We start from the raw sequence: 19,099 nt of genomic DNA, 5'->3' as shown, positions 1-19,099 counted from the left end.
AGATTTTGTTGGTTTGTCCAGGTTAGTGTAATGCCCTGATAAATCCCAGAGTGGTTTGGATAGTGAATAAAAGAAGTATTTGCAAAGTCCCCTTGGGGGAATGAAGAGAAAGGGGGAAATATTCAACTTCTCCATATGGAGAATTTCTGATATTCTCCCAAGCAGTGCGAACAACCAAATCAATAGGCCAAGTCCTTAATATTGGGGTTCACCCCTATGTAACATATTTCTGTGAAGGACAGGCTAGGCCTACTTAAAATTAGGCCTGCAAGTCACCTCTAGAGAATCTCTTTTGTTGCTCAGATGTGAGCTCTCTCTAAGCTGAAAGGGAAGTGAACTCACTGCCTTACCTCCTATGTGGGCCAAAACTCCCATGGTATATATATCTCCCTGGCAACATGGGAAAGAAATCCAGGGATGAACTGAGACCCAGCATCAAGGGACTGAGAAAACCTTCTTGAACAAAAGGGGGAAGAGAGAAATGAGAAAAAAATAAAGTGTCAGTGGCTGAGAGATTTCAAACAGAGTCAAGAGGTTATTCTGGAGGTAATCCTTACATGTTATATAGATAACCCTTTTTAGTTTATGGTGCTTTGGAGTGGCTAGAGGGAAGTACCTAAAACTGTACAGCTGTGTTCCAGTAGCCTTACTTTTTGAAGATGACTGTATGATATAACTTTTACAATGAGACTGTGTGACTGCGAAAACCTTATGTCTGATGCTTCTTCTATCTAGGGTATGGACAGATAGGTTAAAAAATACGGATAAAAATAAATAATAGGTAGAACAAAGGCTAAAATAAATTGGGTAGATGGAAATACTAGTGGTCAATGAGAGGGAGGGATAAGAGGTATAGTATGAATGATTTTTTCTTTTTTATTTCTTTTTCTGGAGTAATGCCAATGTTAAAAAAAATTATCATAGTAATAATAAACACACAACTACGTGATATTAGCCACTGACTGTACACCACGTATGAAATGTCTGTTAAGATTTATCAATAAAGGGTTAAGATGGCGGCTTAACAACGTGCACATTTTAGTTCATCCTCCAGAACAACTACTAAATAACCAGAAACAGTAAAGAACAGCTCCTGGGGCCACGTCAGTGACCGGACACACAGCGTACCCCAGTCTGGACCAGCTGGACCGGCTGCGCGCACCCCTCAGAACCGTGAGTTTCCAAAGCTGTGGCAGCCAGCACTCCTCCCCCACAGGCCGCTTGCCAGAGGGGAAAGGAAAGGACTTTACCAGCAGCAGGGACTGGGCACAATAAAATGCCAATTGTGGAACTAATTAACAAATTCTGACTACTAAAAATAGGCCCCCAGCTTAGGTGAAACTGATCAAAGTGGAGGTTGCTCATTTTTGCCCCGGCAGCAAGGGGGCAGGAATGACAGAAAAAGGGGAAAAAAAAAAATCCAGAAGGAAACAGAGGTCTTTGAGGCTGTGTATCTACAAAGGCTTGACTGCCTCTGGATACAGCAGCAGCACTTTTAAGGCTGCAACTGCCCCAGGCATAGGCAGAAGTGAGCTCTTTTGGGGGCTTATCTGGAGGCTGTGCCTTCCCCAGGGGAGGGGTGAAGCCCCACCCAGGTGGAATCCCTCCATCAAGGAATTCAGACACCAGGGCTTGGTAATTTGAAGCCATTAATACCAGCCTACAACCTCTCCTCTGTCTCCACCACGCCCCCAGCAGGGAGAGTCTGCAAAAGTTAAAGGTACTACATCATCTTATGCTGGTGGGACCTGCAGGCAGACCAGCGCCACATACTGGGCAGGATAAGAAAAAAAGAGTCCCAAGACTTGACAGGAAAGTCTTTCAACCTGCTGGGTCTCACCCTCAGGGAAAATCGATGCAGGTGACTTTCCTTCTGATAGGAGGCCAGTTTGGTCTGGGAAAATCTGGCTGGGCTCTATAATATCTAAACAGAACCTCCTAAGTGTGTGTGGGGGGGGGAAAGACACCACACAAGCAGGGCAAGAAACAAGAAAACAAGAACTGAAAAATTCTCCTCTGTTAAACAAAACTTAAGCTAAAGGTCCAGATAAAGCTGAATGGAATGTCAAAGAACAGATAGATAACAAATTCATCCACCAAGAAAACCCTAGATAAAAGAAGTGAAAGCAATCTCCAGAATAAACTAATTAAGGTAATTAAATGCCTAGATGCCAGCAAAAAGTAACAAATCACACTAGGAAAATTGAAGATATGGCCCAGTCAAAGGAACAAACCAACAATTCAAATGACATACAGGAGCTGAAACAATTAATTCAGAATATACGAACAGACATGGAAAACCTCATCAAAAACCAAATCAATGAACTGAGGGAGGATATAAAGAAGGCAAGGAAAGAACAAAAAGAAGAAACTGAAAGTCTGAAAAAACAAATCACAGAACTTATGGGAATAAAAGACACAGTAGAAGAGATGAAAAAAAACAATGTAAACCTACAATGGTAGATTTCGAGAGACAGAACATAGGATTCCAAAACTGGAGGATGGAACATCTGAAATCTGACAAGAAACAGAAACTATAGGAAAAAAATGGAAAAATATGAGCAGGTACTCAGGGAATTGAAAGACAATATGAAGCGCACGAATATATGTGTTGTGGGTGTCCCAGAAGGAGAAGAGAAGGGAAAAGGAGAAGAAAAACTAATGGAGAAAATTATCACTGAAAATATCCCAACTCTTATGAAAGACTTAAAATTACAGATCCAAGAAGTGCAGCGACCCCAAAGAGAATAGATCCAAATAGACGTACTCCAAGACGTTTAATAATCAGAATGTCAGCGGTCAAAGAGAAAAAGAGGATCTTGAAAGCAGCAAAAGAAAAGCAATCCACCACATGCAAGGGAAGCCCAATAAGACTATGCACAGATCTCTCAGCAGAAACCATGGAGGCGAGAAGACAGTGGGATAATATATTTAAATTATTAAAAGAGAAAAACTGCCAACCAAGAATTCTATATCCAGCAAAATTGTCCTTCAAAAATGAGGGAAAAATTAAAACATTTTCAGACAAAAAATCACTGAGAGAATTTGTGACCAAGAGACCAGCACTGTAGGAAATACTAAAGGGAGCAGCAGAGACAGATACAAAGACAGAAGACAGAGGTGTGGAGAAGAGTGTAGAAAGGAAGACTATGAGTAAAGGTAAAAAGAAGGAAAATTAGATATGACATATAAAATCCAGAAGGCAAAATAGTAGAAGAAAGTACTACCCATGCAGTAGTAACACTGAATGTTAATGGATTAAACTCTCCAATCAAAAGACAGTCTGGCAGAATGGATTAAAAAACAGGATCCATCTATATGCTGTCTATACTCAAAGGACATGAGGCCAAGGACACAAATGGACATTTACACACCAATGTTTATAGCAGCATCATTAACAATTACCAAGAGATGGAAACAGCCAAAATGTCCATCAACAGACAGTTGGCTAAACAAACTGTGACATTTACATAAGATGGAATATTATGCAGCTGTAAGACAGAATAAAGTTATGAAGTATGTAACAACATGAATGGATGGACCTTACGGACATTATGCTGAGTGTGATTAGCCAGAAACAAAAGGACAAATACTGTATGGTCTCACTGATAAGAACTGACATTAATGAATAAACTTGGAATATTTCCTTGGTAACAAAGACCATCAGGAGATAGAAAGAGGGTAAGATATTGGATGACTGGAGCTGAAGGGATACAGATTGTGTAACAGGACCGAATATAAAAACTCAGAAGTGGACAGCACAATATTACCTAACTGTAATACAATTATGTTAAAACACTGAATGAAGCTGCATATGAGAATGATAAAGGGAGGAGGGCTGGGGCATAAATGAAATCACAAAGAAAGATAGACGATAAAGATTGAGATGGTGTAACCTAGGAATGCCTAGAGTGTATAATGATAGTGACTAAATGTACAAATTTAAAAAATGTTTTTGCATGAGGAATAAAAGAATGTCATTACTGCAGTGTGCTGAAAATAGATGGTACTTAATATTTTAAAATTTCAATTAATGTGTGAGATTAAAGCAAAAAATGTTTTTTTGGTACAAATCTATACTTTGACTAGTGCATCTCCTAATATAACTTATGTAGATAGTTGATTGAACACCTTAAGTACATGGAACTTTGTATAGGATATGAGATTTTGTTGGTTTGTTCAGGTGATGCCCTGATGAATCCCAGAGTGATTTGATCAGTGAGTGGAAAAGTATTTGTAAAGTCCCCTTTGGGGAATGGTGAGAATGGGGGAAAACTCAACTTCCCCAAGTCGAATTCTTGATATTCTCACAAGAAGTGTGGATAACCAAAGCTATAGGCTGAACCCCCAGTCTTGGGGTTTGTTCATATGAGACGTAACCCCACAGGGGACAGGTCAAGCCTACTTAAAATTAAGCCTAAGAGTCACCCCCAAGAGAACCTCTTTTGTTGCTCAGATGTGGCCTCTCTCTCCAGCCAACACAGCAAGCAGACTCACCACCCTCCCCCTGTTTACGTGGGACATGATTACCAGGGGTGTGGATCTTCCTGGCAGCGTGGGACAGAAATCCTAGAATGAGCTGAGACCCAGCATCAAGGGATTGAGAAAACCTTCTCGACCAAAAGGAGGAAGAGTGAAATGAGACAAAGTGTCAATGGCTGAGAGATTCCAAACAGAGTCAAGAGGTTATCCTGGAGGTCATCCTTATGCATTAAGTAGATATCACCTTGTTATTCAAGATGTAATGGAGAGGCTGGAGGGAACTGCCTGGAAATGTAGAGCTGTGTTCCAGTAGCCATGTTTCTTGATGATGATTGTATAATGATGTAGCTTTCACAATGTGACTGTGTCATTGTGAAAACGTTGTGTCTGATGTTCCTTTTATCTTGTCAACAGATGAGAGGAACATATGGAATAAAAATAAATAATAGGGGGAACAAATGTTAAAACAGATTTAGTTTGAAATGCTAGGGATCAATGAAAGGGATCAGTAAGGGGTATGGCATGTAAAATTTTTTTTTTCTGTTTGTTATATTTTTCTGTTGTCTTTTTATTTCTTTTTCTGAATTGATGCTAATGTTCTGGGAAATGATCATGATGATGAATATGCAACTATGTGATGATATTGTGAATTGCTGAGTGTATGTGTTGGGAATGTTTGTGTTTCTTGTAATTTTTTTTAATTAAAAAAAATTTAAGAAAAAAAGAAAAAGCACAAATCCAATAACAGGAATAAAAATAGAGAAAACTCAGTATAGATCCTGTAAGCATTAAAGAGATACTAATGGAATATTACAACTTTATGCCAATAAATTTGAAATTTTAGATGAAATGGACAATTTCCTAGAAAAATAGAATTTATCAAAACTGAAAACAAGATTTATCAATAAAAATATTTTAAAAATAATATATATATATTATATATATATAGTCAAGATAAAAACTCTAATAGTCTTAACCCATTTGGATTTACCAAAGTTACCAGCTATAAAATTCTAATCTTTTACTAGATTAAAAACAAAACCTCACCATCAATGTTCAATAATCATCAATTTCTAAATTTAATAATATTAATAAAATTCATTCTCATACCCACAATGAAGAAGGCAATCTATAACTGCAAATACCACTAGGTTCGTATGTAATGTCATTATGTCAAAAATTCTCTAAAGCTTCATGTTTAAAATTCTCTAAAGCTTCATGTCTATGTATTACCCTCTGCCTTATCAATTACCATCAAGTGTTTTTATGTAGGAAGTAACATAAAAAGGCTAACACATAAAACAGAAAAGGATCCTAATAAAACAGATATTTCACACTATTGAGCATTCATTCTATCAAATCCTTGGAAACTGGAGTCAACACAGAAACACACAGAATGGAACTGTCACTTGCGGTAAACAAAAATATATTTAAATCAGCTGTTTAATAATTTACATGTGATTTCTTTTTTAATCTTTAATACACTGAAGAGGACCCTGATGTTCAAGGAAAAAAATGTCTCTGATGTAGTTTATCAAAAAATCGACAACTTTAAGAAAAATTTCTTTCTGCCTTATGATCTTTCTATAGTTACTTTTATATTTTAAGGTTTATAAAGTAATATTCAAAAGAAGTTAATCCTCTTAAGGACTTTACCTATGTTGGATAAGCTGCCATCAATACTAGTGGAGTCTGATCAACGTCCACACAAGACACTTAACCACAACTACTGGATTAATGGCTCCAATCCTGTATGATGGGAGTGGCAACCTGTCACGGTACTGAGCATCTAGGCACGCTGCTGCTAAGTGCGCCAAGAAAGCAAGCCCGACCACTCTTTACACTAGCCAATTCTCAGTATTGTGTTTACAGTTAATAACCGTGAGAGATGAGGTAATGTCTTCCTTCCAACTGATTTTTAATCATTTACTCTCCACAGAGCAAACTTTTAAGAACTTAAAATGATGAAAATATGTGTATTTCTCACACATGCATAGAATATCCCTGCAACGGTACACAAGAATCTTAACAAGAGATGCCCCTGCAGCAAGAAAGGAAATAACTGGAAAAACAGGGATAGGAAGAAAATTTTAACAGAATAAATATCTTAAATTCTGAACATGAACTTGTTTCCTCTTCTAAATTTTAATGTGAAATGTTATTATTAGTAACATGTCAGCCTAAGAACCTAAAATTCTGTCTTGAGATGCTAGATAAAATATCTTTAAAAATAAAATTGCAAATGCACTTCCAAGAAAGCAGACTCCCCAAATGCCAGAAATGAAGCAACTAAAGGCCAGAGCTAAAAAAGCATGTAAGATGATGCTAGAGATCTTCTGGAGACTGGAGAGAGGACGTTTACAAAGGGAGGCACTGGTCTCAGTAATCCAGGGAGGCGCTAGTGCCAACAAGGGACATAGCCAAAGGTCTGCATGAAAAGGACAGCCTCCACTTAAGACCTTCATTCCTTCCAAAGAAATCTTCGAAGGACTATAAATCCAGGGAGAGGTATATTAGGGAAAAAATAAAACTCACATAGCAAAGGAAGTGGTGGCACTAAAGTTTATCTATCCCTGGATAATATACGGTCAGAATGTTAGAAATTAGATTAACAAAAAACATACAGTATTAGAGCCACTAATACAATCAAAACTCAAAACAAAGAAAATCAACAATTTGGGCTGATTTAAGTTCTCAGACAAAGAAGAGTATCTTCACCTTTCAAGGAATTAAGAACAGTATTTAACAAGTTACAAACCACCAGAAAAGATCTTCCAAATCAGTAAGCTGAAAACTTTATTCAAAAACAAACATCACAATAGAATAAACAATAAATAAATAAATAAATATACATATATATCTAAAGCTACAAAATACCATGATTTGTTTAGGGAATGATAACTGATATTCTCACATGGTATTTTATCAACAATACTTAAAATACTATTCTCTACACAAGCATATGAACAAAAAGTTGCAATGACTATTTGTTTAAATGTGTATAATGTGGCAAATAAAACAAATCTCTCTAACTTGACATCTTGCTTCAAGATTACCTTACAAGTTGGGAGGATGTCCTACTAAGATTTTTGTGCTCACTGGAGGATTTCTGAGACTGTGACCCTGGAGAATGACTAGAGAATGCAGGTTGTCTCATTCCTGAAGGATTCTGTAGTCGAGGAGGTAGTGCTGATGGGGCTTTTATTGGCTTACTTGGATTCTTTGGCCCTCTATAATCCATGTCTGTGAAAAGAACCCAGAAACATTTCATAATTTTAATATTATTAACAACTCCAGGTACCACCATCGCTATCCATACCCACTCTCACCCCCTATGCTGATTTGAAAGGATTTATGTACCCATGTCTTAATCCTGATCCAATCTTGTGGGAGCAACCATTCTCTTAAACCCTATTCAGCACTGTACATCAGAAACTTGATTAGATTATATTCATGGAGATGTGGCTCGCCCAATTATGGGAATTAACGTCTGAATAGACAAAAATGCGACTCCACCCACTCCATGTGGGTCTTGATTAGTTTGTTGGAATCCTTTAGAAGAGGAAGCATTTTGGAGACCCTTTTTAGAAGGACGAGAGTACCACGAAGCAGAGAGCCCATGTCGGCAGAGATCTTTGGAGATGAAGAAGGAGTATGTCCTTGGGGGAGCTTCATTAAACAAGACACTTGGAGAGAAAGCTTGCGGACGTCATGATGTTCACCACGTGCCTTGTCAGTTGAGAGAGAAACCCTGAATTTCATCAGCCTTTCTTGAGTGAAGGTAACCTCTTGTTGGTGCCCTAATTTGGACATTTTTATAGACTTGCTTTAATTTGAACATTTCCACTGTCTTAGAACTGTAAACTAGCAACTTATTAAATTCCCCTTTTTAAATAGGCATTCTGTTTCTGATATATAACATTCCAGCAGCTAGCAAACTAGAATATCCCCCCCCAAAATAGTAAGTTTCCTACCAGAATGGAAATTTTGACCAGAAGCAGACGTTTTTTTCATCTTCTTCCCTGACACTGTGTTCCAGCTTTCCGGGAGAGGTGATCTGAGGTTCTTCGGTGAGTGTCTTCAAAAGGGAAAAAAACTTATAACAACTTAAAGTACTCTTAGTAATTTTAGTAAGAATATTTACTTAAGTATTCCACAAAAAGTACTTTATTTTTAACTTATATAAGCTAAAAATTTCTAGTTTTAGCTCTTATGTAAAAAACAAATTAAACTTAAGTACGAACAGCATCTAGCACTCTAGATATAATTCTAATCAATGAGATAATATAAATCAAAATCACATTTTCTAATTTAAGAAAAAATTAAATGGTTGTAATCACAAAGCAAAAGGGGTACTAGATAAATAACTGATGGTTATTAGTCTGTTGGAAGTGATAATAATATTATAGTTAAAGTAGAGAGGTAAAGTCCATATTTTGTTACAGACACATACAAGCATCTATAGGGGAAATGGTGATGGCCAGGATTTGCTTTAATATTCCAGCTCTGCTCCCATTTAAAAAAAATGCTAGAAAGAATAAATTAGAAAAGGTTGCCAAATACAGTTAGGTGATGAAACTGTGATCATTAGATTGGGATTCGCTGCACTGTCTTCCTTACATTTGTTTGTTTGAAATTTCCCATAATAAAACCTTTTTCTCTAAGGCAGCAGCAACTGAAATAAAAAGTACCCTAAACTGTATATCTTGAAGTCAACTTGAAGTTATATTTTATTTTATAAAAAAATATATTTTATTTTACTACTCCATCTGATAAACATTTACTGAATACTATAATTATATGCAGCGCAACACTGAAAGAAATTAGAAATGAATATGGTCCCTGCCCTCCAGAACTCCCACTATATATTTATACAATCTCCCAAACTGCCTTTGTGAAGAATGGCACATTTTAAACAGTAAGCTCTAAACAAGTATTTTTTATTTAAAATTTGCTGAAGTGTAAAGCATAAAAGTTTGAACTAAAAGTATTTTTTTTCTAAAGATCTAAACGAATATATTTTCTACACTTAGGCACATTTTTTCATTGACTCTGCAACTACATATTTAGGGTAATTTAGAAAGACTCGTGATTACATTAGGCTAAATGGAAGTCAGTAAATGCTTTAGTTGAAGAGCAGTACATACTTTTTTCCAAGTTCTTCAACCAAAACTGGTCCATTTTCAGAGTAAACCCCTTGAACGTCTGAGTTAGAAAATTTTCCATTGTGATCTAACCTAACCTGGAGAACAATTCCAGAAAGAAAGTTAGACATCTGCTTCCTGGGCAATATTGTTTAGTTTTCTGATTGTTACAAAATAACAATCAGAAAACTAAACAAGTATGTATGTGTGAAAAACAAAACTAAGTTAAAAAGGATATACAAAATAAATCCTATCTCCCTGACCTCCCAGACAAATTTCTGTATCTCTCCCTAAAAGAAAGTAAACGGTTTCTTATTTATTCTTCCCAAGTGCTCAAAGTAGCAGGAGCACAATTTATTAAGTCTCTAAACAAAAGAGCTAGTATGGCCTGGTTCCAAATACCGGGCTATGGCACCACACACCAGAATTCCAGGCCTGGCTTTTCCCCTTACCAGCAATATGATCTTGAGTAAGTTCCTTCAAGTCTCACACTCAGTTTCCTCATATGCAAAATGGGATTCGTGAAGAGGGAATGAGAATGCACATGCTGCAAGAATACCAACTTGCACATGGCAATCACTCTAACACAAGAACTATTATAATTATTATCTTCCATTTTCCAGAAGAGAATGGAATAGTAAAAATATATAACTGGGACCTTTTTTCTCCCTAAAAATAGATCCATTATCTATTCTCTAACACACAACTGGAATTACCAAACTGTAAATTATGACAAGAAGAAGGCCTTAGGTTTCTTCTGAAAATCAAATTTGTACTTACTGAATGCAGTTGCCAATCACTACACTAGGAACACAATATATTAAGCCACTCCCAACTTGTATTATTAGATGAAAGTCCTCAAACAGGGTTTATTCTTCACTGATCAACAGGGCACTATGCCCTCCTCCCCTCAAGAGTTTTAACAGAAAAAAAAAGAAAGGATTTTTCTAAAATTGTTATCAACAGTTTAAACTACATCTTAGATATTTACCTGAGTAAACAAAAGTCACCTGTGAGTCATCAGTTTCCATAATTAAAATTTCAATTAAGTTTTATCCAAGTGAAATGGTCAGGCAGTAGAAATAAAATATTCTAAAACAGTAAAGGACTAAAACAAGTTATGTGCTTGATCATCTACATTATCAACAGCATTTACTTTACCAAAAGCAACCTCACACCTCAAAGGAAATATACTTGATTAGAACACAAAATAATCTCTTCTCTGGTGGGTGAGGATGGGTAGGGGAGGGTATTTAAGCCCTCAATTTACTCTTTGGTTCTCTTCCAAATTTCCCATTTCACTACAGTAAAAGTTCCACAACTGTTCAAAGATTACAACATATTTATGACAATCCAGTATTAAATGAATCATATCCTCCTTCTTTTAAAAACCTCAGAATCAGAATACTGTTAACAATTAAGGTAAAATCTATCACTGATGTCCTAGACATAATCAGATACTTTTTAAAAAACAATTTATCACAAAGGAAATGAGTGCTTCTTTCACATTTCAAGGAGAAACTTCTATCATTTCAAAGTAGTTTAAAAAGGATGACACTTTTCAACAGAAATCACTTCTGACAAAAATTATTTTTTGTAATTTTGTCCATATGACAATATTACTTTTGTTTTTGGAAATAGTATTTTTCCATAAACCAAGATCAGAAAGGGGATCTTGGAAATTATCTAACCCAGGGTTTCTCCAATCTCAGCAATATTAAGAATTTGGACCCGGTAATTATTTGGTGAGGGACTCTCATGTGCATTATTGCAAGTTTAAAAACATACCATACCAACAGCATACTTCATTCCCCAGTCATGACAATGAAAATGTCTCAAGACACTGCCAAATGCCCCCAAGGGTGGCAAAATCCCCCCTTAGTTGATAACCTAACATTTCCCTGTAACAATTAGCTACTCAGTTGCAAATCAGTAGTTTACTTAAAGTAAATGGCAAAATTACTTTTATGGTTCACTCTCCTTCCTCAATCCAAAAGGTAAAAAAAAAAATATGTACATATCAATGTATGTGTGAAAAACAAAACTAAGTTAAAAAGGATATACAAAATAAATCCTATCTCCCTGACCTCCCAGACAAATTTCTGTATCTCTCCCTAAAAGAAAGTAAACGGTTTCTTATTTATTCTTCCCAAGTGCTCACAAACAAACTGACCTATACAATCAAATCTGAATCAATTTCAGCAAATTATTTGCATAAAATGTAATGAAAATACCTAAATACCTAAATGTTATTATGTATCCCTTTTTTGAAACAAGTAGTAATCAAATGTTACACTGTGTTTGGTAAAATCAAGAAAAAAGATGCCAAGGTTTTAGATACATACAATTTTAATAATGTATTCAAATGTGTCAAAAAGCTAAATATAAACTATTAAAATACATGATAATGCATGATAAATGTATTCTGAAATCCTAAAATAACATATTCAAGTAACTTTTCTTGGTTCCTATTAGAATTTCAAATATATCTTGTCTTTCTTTATACATATCACTTACTTGGCATTTATCTCCAACTTCATACTGTAAACCAGCAGCGATGGAATAATCACGTTTCTGTTGAGCTATAAACAGTATCAGCATAATATTAATTGGACTAATTTCAAGTGCCACAAAAGCAAATTTATAGAAAATGCACAGATTTTAACTCACCTTGTTTAGACTGCAGCCAAATTTCATATTCCACATTTCTATACACTGCTGGATTGAGCGACTTAAGAACCTTTCTAGACAAAGGAAGGCTAGGAGAGCTCCCATTGTTCTTCTGGTGCTGAACAAACAAAGCCAGGAAGTACAATCAACACAAAAATGTTTTTAGAACATTTTCATTTGATACATGCAAAAGAGTAAAGTGGAGAAAAATAACTTCAAAAATTAGAAAGTTGCCAATAAATTTACTACTAGTAGATGACCCTGACTCAACTGAAAAGGTACCAGAAGAGAGAAAAATATTTAGGAATATATATTTATATGCATTTACATATTAGAGGGACTAGTTAAAACCACTTAAATAAAATACCTGGTTGCCTGAGAGAGGTTTAAATCCATTCACATCATTAATGGTGGTGGCTTTACTCCTGAAAAAAAAATTATATTAATAATATGAGAACAAAAACGTATTTGTATATAACTAACTTTGTTTGTTTTTTCTGTGGGTGCACGGTCCAGGAATCAAATCCTGGTCTCCTGCATGGAAGGCAAGCACTCCACCACTGAACCACCCGTGCACCACTTTATATATAATTAACTTTTAAGCCTCAAATAAAAATCCCTAAAGTCACAGCTGCCCTTCAAAAGGAGCTCACATATGTGTGTACTTACATACTTGTGAAATATTATGTCAAAGACTTTTATTATTAGTAATTTCTACTGGCTTAACCATCTAGAGAATAAAAATAGAAACCAACTGGAATGCTGGTGGCAGAAATATCAATGTAAAAATTTCCTTTCAATATTAAATTGAGGCCTCATTAAACGAAACACTCCAGTATAGCAAAATCACCTATCTATCTAAAGAGGAGTCAACAAAGACACTCCCTAGTTAAATAAAACAACCAAGAACTAACATCATGGTATACAATCATTTATTCATCAAATATTTCAGTGCCTACTATGTATACCTGGCACTATTTTAGGTGGAGTTCACGAGTGAACCAAACAGACGAAATTTCTGCCCACATGAAATGTACAATTTAGTGAAAGTAAATAAAAACTAAATAAGCAATCAATGTGTTAAATGCTGGTTAAGTGCTATGAGGGGAAAAAAGGTAGGAAAAAGTGACAATGTTGAGACGTAGGCTGATAAAAATTAAAAGGAGAATGAAAAAGGCCTTGCCAAGATGACTTTTTAAAGAAAGAAATAAAGGTAGTGAGACAGCAGAGGGAAACACAAGTGATAAAATCCATAAGAGGGTGAGTCTGACAAAAAGGCTGGTGAGGATGAAACACCAGGTCAAATGAGAGTAGAGATGAGAGAGCCTGATTTGTACCTAATGTGTTCTTCTGTTCTACAATTCATTCTTAATAAATCAACCCTTGTCTTCAGCACAATCACCAAGACTGCAAGTCTACATGCAGTAAAACTGACCAATATAAAGGCTTTTAAAAGAATTCAGACATAAGAATACAGTGAGATCCCTGGACTTCCCTCCTTACTACCACACTATGCCTCTCACTCTTGCCATGGTTATATAGCATTCTTTTTCCCTAACTGAAAAGCCCTGTCCTCCCTAAATCATTCATGACATGAGTAAAAAGAAATGTTAATAATGCAAATACAACATACAGTATAAAAAGAACTGAGCATGATAATGAGTATACCTTCTCTACCTTCCCTGTTAAATTGTTCCAGCTTACTATCCTCCAGTCTGCATGCTACCTTTCCACCTGTCTACTGTCATCCCAGACCAGACAGCAGCAGTAACAAAAGAACATGTGCTAGAAGTAGCCTCGCCTAACCATACGTAAAAGTCACAACTGGCTAGTCATTCTCTCTTCCAACTTCTCCTATGGTCAATGACATGTCGTAATCAGATAATTGCTTAGAGAGCAACCACGGAGCAGAATTTTATTTGTGCAAAGTTAACTAGTTTATTGAAGGACTGAATTCACAACAACACATCCAGATTCTAGCCTAAGTGACTTAGGGAGAAACGGAGTCAAATTTTGAATGAGGATGAAAAAATTTTAATTCAACAAGTATCTGGGAATTAAAGATCAAAGGAGATTTTTTTTAAGTATTTATTCAATTAAGAATTATATATTCCAAGGCTTAAATTCCACTTCTATCTCTAATTTCACATTGCATAACTCCAAGTAGGGTATTTTCATACTCTCATACAGGGAAATAATACTTACTTTAATTTCACTAGGAGTGTAACAGGGTTAGTTGCTATAAAATATACATACAAAGAGTAAACTTCTTAATAATGATAACAACTAACATAGGCTGAACATTATGTCTCGGAACTAGGCTATGCACTTTACATGTTATCTCATTTCACTCTCCCTTTTGAAGAAGCACTATATCCTCGCTAAAGAACTGGGGCTTCTAAATAAATTTAAGAAACTTGGCCCAAGTCTGACTGGTTAGCAGAAACCAGAACTGAAACCATGAATAGATGTCAAAGAGCTCCAAATATTAACCACTAACCTATGCTTCTTCTGTAGAAAAGAAAAACAGAGCCTCCAAAACTACATTAAGAGGCTATTTATTCACCACCTAAAATAAAGAGGTATTATGCAAAATTGTTTACACAAATATAACCCAACTTAGGACTTTTGTTATCTACAAAAAAAAAAAGAGTAGGCATTATCCAAGAAAGAAAACAATAAAGTCAAGGAAATCAAAATGACTATTTTATCATCACTTGATATGTAAACAACTGGCAGCTTAACTTTAAAATTTTACAATATACACACATATACGTACAGACAAATCTGTTCTCCAGATACATATCTTGATTACAAACAAATAGATTCTCATCAACCAAAAACATCAGCTTTCAAAGGGAAAAGGAATAGTCCGATCATAAAAATTAGGTAAAATCAGTGGCAAAAAATAATGAAATGTCTACAGCAGAGCATTACATTTTCTGAGTGCAATTATTACTTTAATATGTGAAAAAATTCCATGCAGAAAAGTAAAGATATTTTGGGATTTAAAGTCATTTAAAATAAGACAAGTTGTGGGTTTACAGAACAATCATGGATAAAATACAGAATTCCCACATACCACCCTATTATTAACACCTTGGATTGGTGTGGCATATTTGTTATAATTGAGGAAAACAGTTTTATAATTGCACTATTAACCATAGTCCATAATGTAACTTAAATTCATTCTTACTTGCAACTATCATCCTCTGAATCTGACATTTCACTGTTGCTGAGGTTTTCATCATCTACTTCAGAGGTGTCTAGTCCCATCAAGATTTTACTAACATCAGTTTTAAATACCTTTTCATACAGCAATTCATAAAGGAGAGCTGCAATTAGTAAAAAAAAAAAAAAAAAAATTATGTAACTATAGGTGTTTTGGAGGCCTAACATTTAAATCAGTCATGCAATAACTAATTTCATTTGTCATTATTTCCTTGGAAGATTACTCATTTATTATTTCTAAATCATGCAGGTAGTATTTCTAATTGAAAGATGATTTTTCCAAAATTTGAAAAATAAAATTGCAATACAAAAACATACTTTAATATTTCTAACTTTTGTATAACCAAATTATTTTGATCTATGGTTATTGGTGAGAATTATAACCATAAGGTGTTTTTTTTTTTTTTGCCAGGTTTCTAAAATCCTAACTGGACAACTGCAACATCTTATGGACAATAACACAATTTACATCAGAAAGCTGCTTAGAGAACAATAAAACTTCCGCCTGTGCAAAGCTAACTATTTCAAAAGCATTATATAAAATATCACCCTTCTTATAATTAACAACAGAAAAAGGTTTCACAACTGTGAAGCAAGTGTAATGATGGGGAAAGCTAAATATAATATTAAGCAATTACTATATCCCATGCAATATGCCAAGTAAGCATTTCACACCTTCATTATTTAATTCGAGCAATATGAAGTATTATTATTTTCACTGTATAGATGAGAAAACTGAGATTTGGAGATACAACCTGCCCAAACTTAAGAGGGGGCCTTAGATAGAAAACACTAAGAAACATTAAGATTGCCAGATTAAGGAACACAGTAAGAACACTACAGAGAACACTAGAAGACAAATCACATTTAATCATAGCTTTTATTTGAACTGCAATTTGCAGCAAGGCCCTTCACCTCAGTTTTATCTAAAACAAGAGGATGCTTGGCTGACTAACCTAGCCCTGCATTTTTATGAAATCTTGATAATTTTTTGTAAAGGATTAAAAAGCAGCCACTGAAGGGAGGAAATAATATTTAAACAACTTTATTACTTATGGAAAAACAGTAAAAACTACAGCCCTAAGAGCATGGAAAGATCATTTATAAAAAATCTGAAAGCACACTACTCAAGATATCAGCATTCTTATTTGGTATTATTATAACGAGATATGTGAACAAGTACAGGAAGAACTGATCAACAATGAGAGCCTACTCTTCTAAACGAGTCCCCAGAGGGACCACCTCCTCAGAGACCATTTCTATTCTAGGTTCTGGTAATACCACTGATATGACCCAAACCACAGGCCCTGAGAGGTACAGGGGAAAGGCTGGGTCCATGAGCTTGTCTTCCCAAAGCTGAAACATACAGATTTGACTAAATGGGGGAAAGGAGAGAACACAGTCCAGCATATAATTAGACTAGCTCTAAATGAATGAATTAATTTTAAGAAAACAAATTTCCATTACACATATATGTACTAGTTACCATTAGCTTAAGGACACATGCAAAATTTGTTACATGAATAGCATCACTGCTTTGTATGAATAATTTGTGCTTTGTCAGAACAAATGATAAAGAAAACCAATGTAAGAAGGATCATTACTCTTTTATAGCAATAGTTCTCAATTGGGTGGGAGAAAGATTTTGCCTCCCCCACCCCCACATTTTCATCCCAGAAACATTTGACAAAGTCTGGAGATATTTTCTTTATCATCACAACGGGAGGAGAAGAGTGCTACCAGTATCTACTGGGTAGAGGCCAGAGATGCTGCTAAACATCCCATAATGCACAGGATAGAGCCACGCAACAAAGAATTATCTGGCCCAAAATGTCAACAGTACCAACGTTAAGAAACGCTGCTCTAGAGAAAAATGCTATCCAATGATTTGATAGAAATGATTTGATTTACTCAATTATTTTAATTTTCAAGCTTTACATTAACTTAGCAAGCTTTAAAAATGCATACACAAAAAAATACACAATAATTCTCATTACTGAAATTCCTGTAAGAAAAAAATTCGTACTTGCAAGTCAAAAATTTGTATTTGTATTGCAAATGTCAACTCCTTTTTTTTTTAAGTTTATATAATGGTATGAATATTTCTGGAAACCTAAAGTTGTTTAAAATATCTTTCAGGTTAGAGAAGAACAAAATAATTTATCCTGATTTGTTTGCATTAAGGCTTTAGAGCCTCAGAACATAATTTCCTATACAAAAACAGAAGCTATACTTACACTGACACACAGCAGAACTATCTTTATACTTTATTGGATAGACAATATCATAATGATTTCCATTTGAAAAACACAGTAATACCTAAAAAGGAAAAAGCACACATTTCAGCTCCTCATATATATGACACTTACATAGTAACATGTTTCCATTGCCTTTGAATTACTTGTAGATAATCTCCAGTTATTATTTTAGAAGCAATATAAAGTTCCAACATGGACACCTATGTACATCCATATGCTGAAATGTTATGCAGTCATTATATCAAAAAGTTCTTAATGACTTGGGGAAATATTTATGGGATTACAAAAAAAGACACAACAAAACAATGTGATTTTAATTATTTACAACAACAAGAGCTCAAATACTGGTTAAAAAAAAAAAAAAACAGACCAAAACCTTATTAATGTTTACTTTTAAGCAGGAGAATCAAAGGTAAATTTTTCTTCTGCTTCTTTACAGTATACAGTACTTTCCAAATAGTCAATTACTTATGCAAAAAGAAATGCACACTGATTTTTTAAGAATATGCTCTACTCCAAAAACTGTATTGAAAGGCCAGATCCAGAGCAAAACATTGGAAAAGTCCCACCTCTTTAAAAAGGTAGTATGTATGTCATTCAATTTCCTTCCCTTTTACCATCATTAGCATGGTGATACAGAAGTTACTCAATTTGGCCTGCATGATTCCAAAAAGGCAATTAAAACAAACTTCTCTTATTAATCAGTTGAATATTTCTCTTTCTAGGTTTCACAAAAATTTTCCATTGTTGCTTTGAGACTAGCTAATGGATTAGCACCTTGGTGTGGGAACCATATCTTACGATGAGAACAATATCATGAGCACTAATGTCTTCATGGATACAATGGTAGAATTTATTCTCACAAGCTATTTTACTATTTAATGTTTATATCCACATAAAACATTGTTCCTCATATACACTAGCGTCTCATCATAATATTTTTCCTCTACTAAAATGTTATCAAGCATTCAAAATCCAATGATTTGTGAAGGAAAAAATACAAAATATGATTGAATTAAAAGTTGATTAAAAAATATGATTACTAGGAACTTAAAAAAATTAACAGAAAAAATAAATAATAGAAACTTTTTAGAAGCTCAGAATAACATAACCTTCATATTTTAAAAAGTCACTTAAGAATTAGTGCTTAGGCAGTCAAGGTGGCAATCAAGTGGTTATTTTATGTGAATCCTTCAGAGACATTTAAATAAATTCTTACCTTTTCAGGAAAATTATTTTCAGTTACTTGTGAAGGAGAAACATTTGGCTCCCGATAAATTATAAAATCTTTCCTGAAAATAACATTTAGAAGTT

The 19,099-nt window shown here is 34.8% G+C and overlaps 1 protein-coding gene across 4 annotated transcripts in view; it reads right to left on the bottom strand.

Moving 5' to 3' along the window:
• The window catches only part of OTUD4 (OTU deubiquitinase 4), a 43,680-nt gene that overhangs the window by 11,143 nt on the left and 13,438 nt on the right, over window positions 1–19,099 (bottom strand). For all 4 annotated transcript variants that reach the window (XM_077139911.1, XM_077139910.1, XM_077139912.1 and 1 more), the window contains 9 exons: window positions 19,005–19,077; window positions 17,765–17,846; window positions 15,493–15,631; window positions 12,664–12,721; window positions 12,297–12,414; window positions 12,144–12,208; window positions 9,630–9,724; window positions 8,457–8,560; window positions 7,539–7,725 (listed from right to left, as the gene is read on the bottom strand). In XM_077139911.1, the coding sequence (XP_076996026.1) occupies window positions 7,539–7,725; window positions 8,457–8,560; window positions 9,630–9,724; window positions 12,144–12,208; window positions 12,297–12,414; window positions 12,664–12,721; window positions 15,493–15,631; window positions 17,765–17,846; window positions 19,005–19,077 (921 nt within the window). The remainder of the gene's footprint in view (window positions 1–7,538; window positions 7,726–8,456; window positions 8,561–9,629; window positions 9,725–12,143; window positions 12,209–12,296; window positions 12,415–12,663; window positions 12,722–15,492; window positions 15,632–17,764; window positions 17,847–19,004; window positions 19,078–19,099) is intronic.

This window comes from Tamandua tetradactyla, chromosome 22 (assembly GCF_023851605.1).
Source record: "Tamandua tetradactyla isolate mTamTet1 chromosome 22, mTamTet1.pri, whole genome shotgun sequence".
NCBI classification, from domain to species: Eukaryota; Metazoa; Chordata; class Mammalia; order Pilosa; family Myrmecophagidae; genus Tamandua; species Tamandua tetradactyla.
This window is presented reverse-complemented; position numbering and strand designations above follow the sequence as displayed.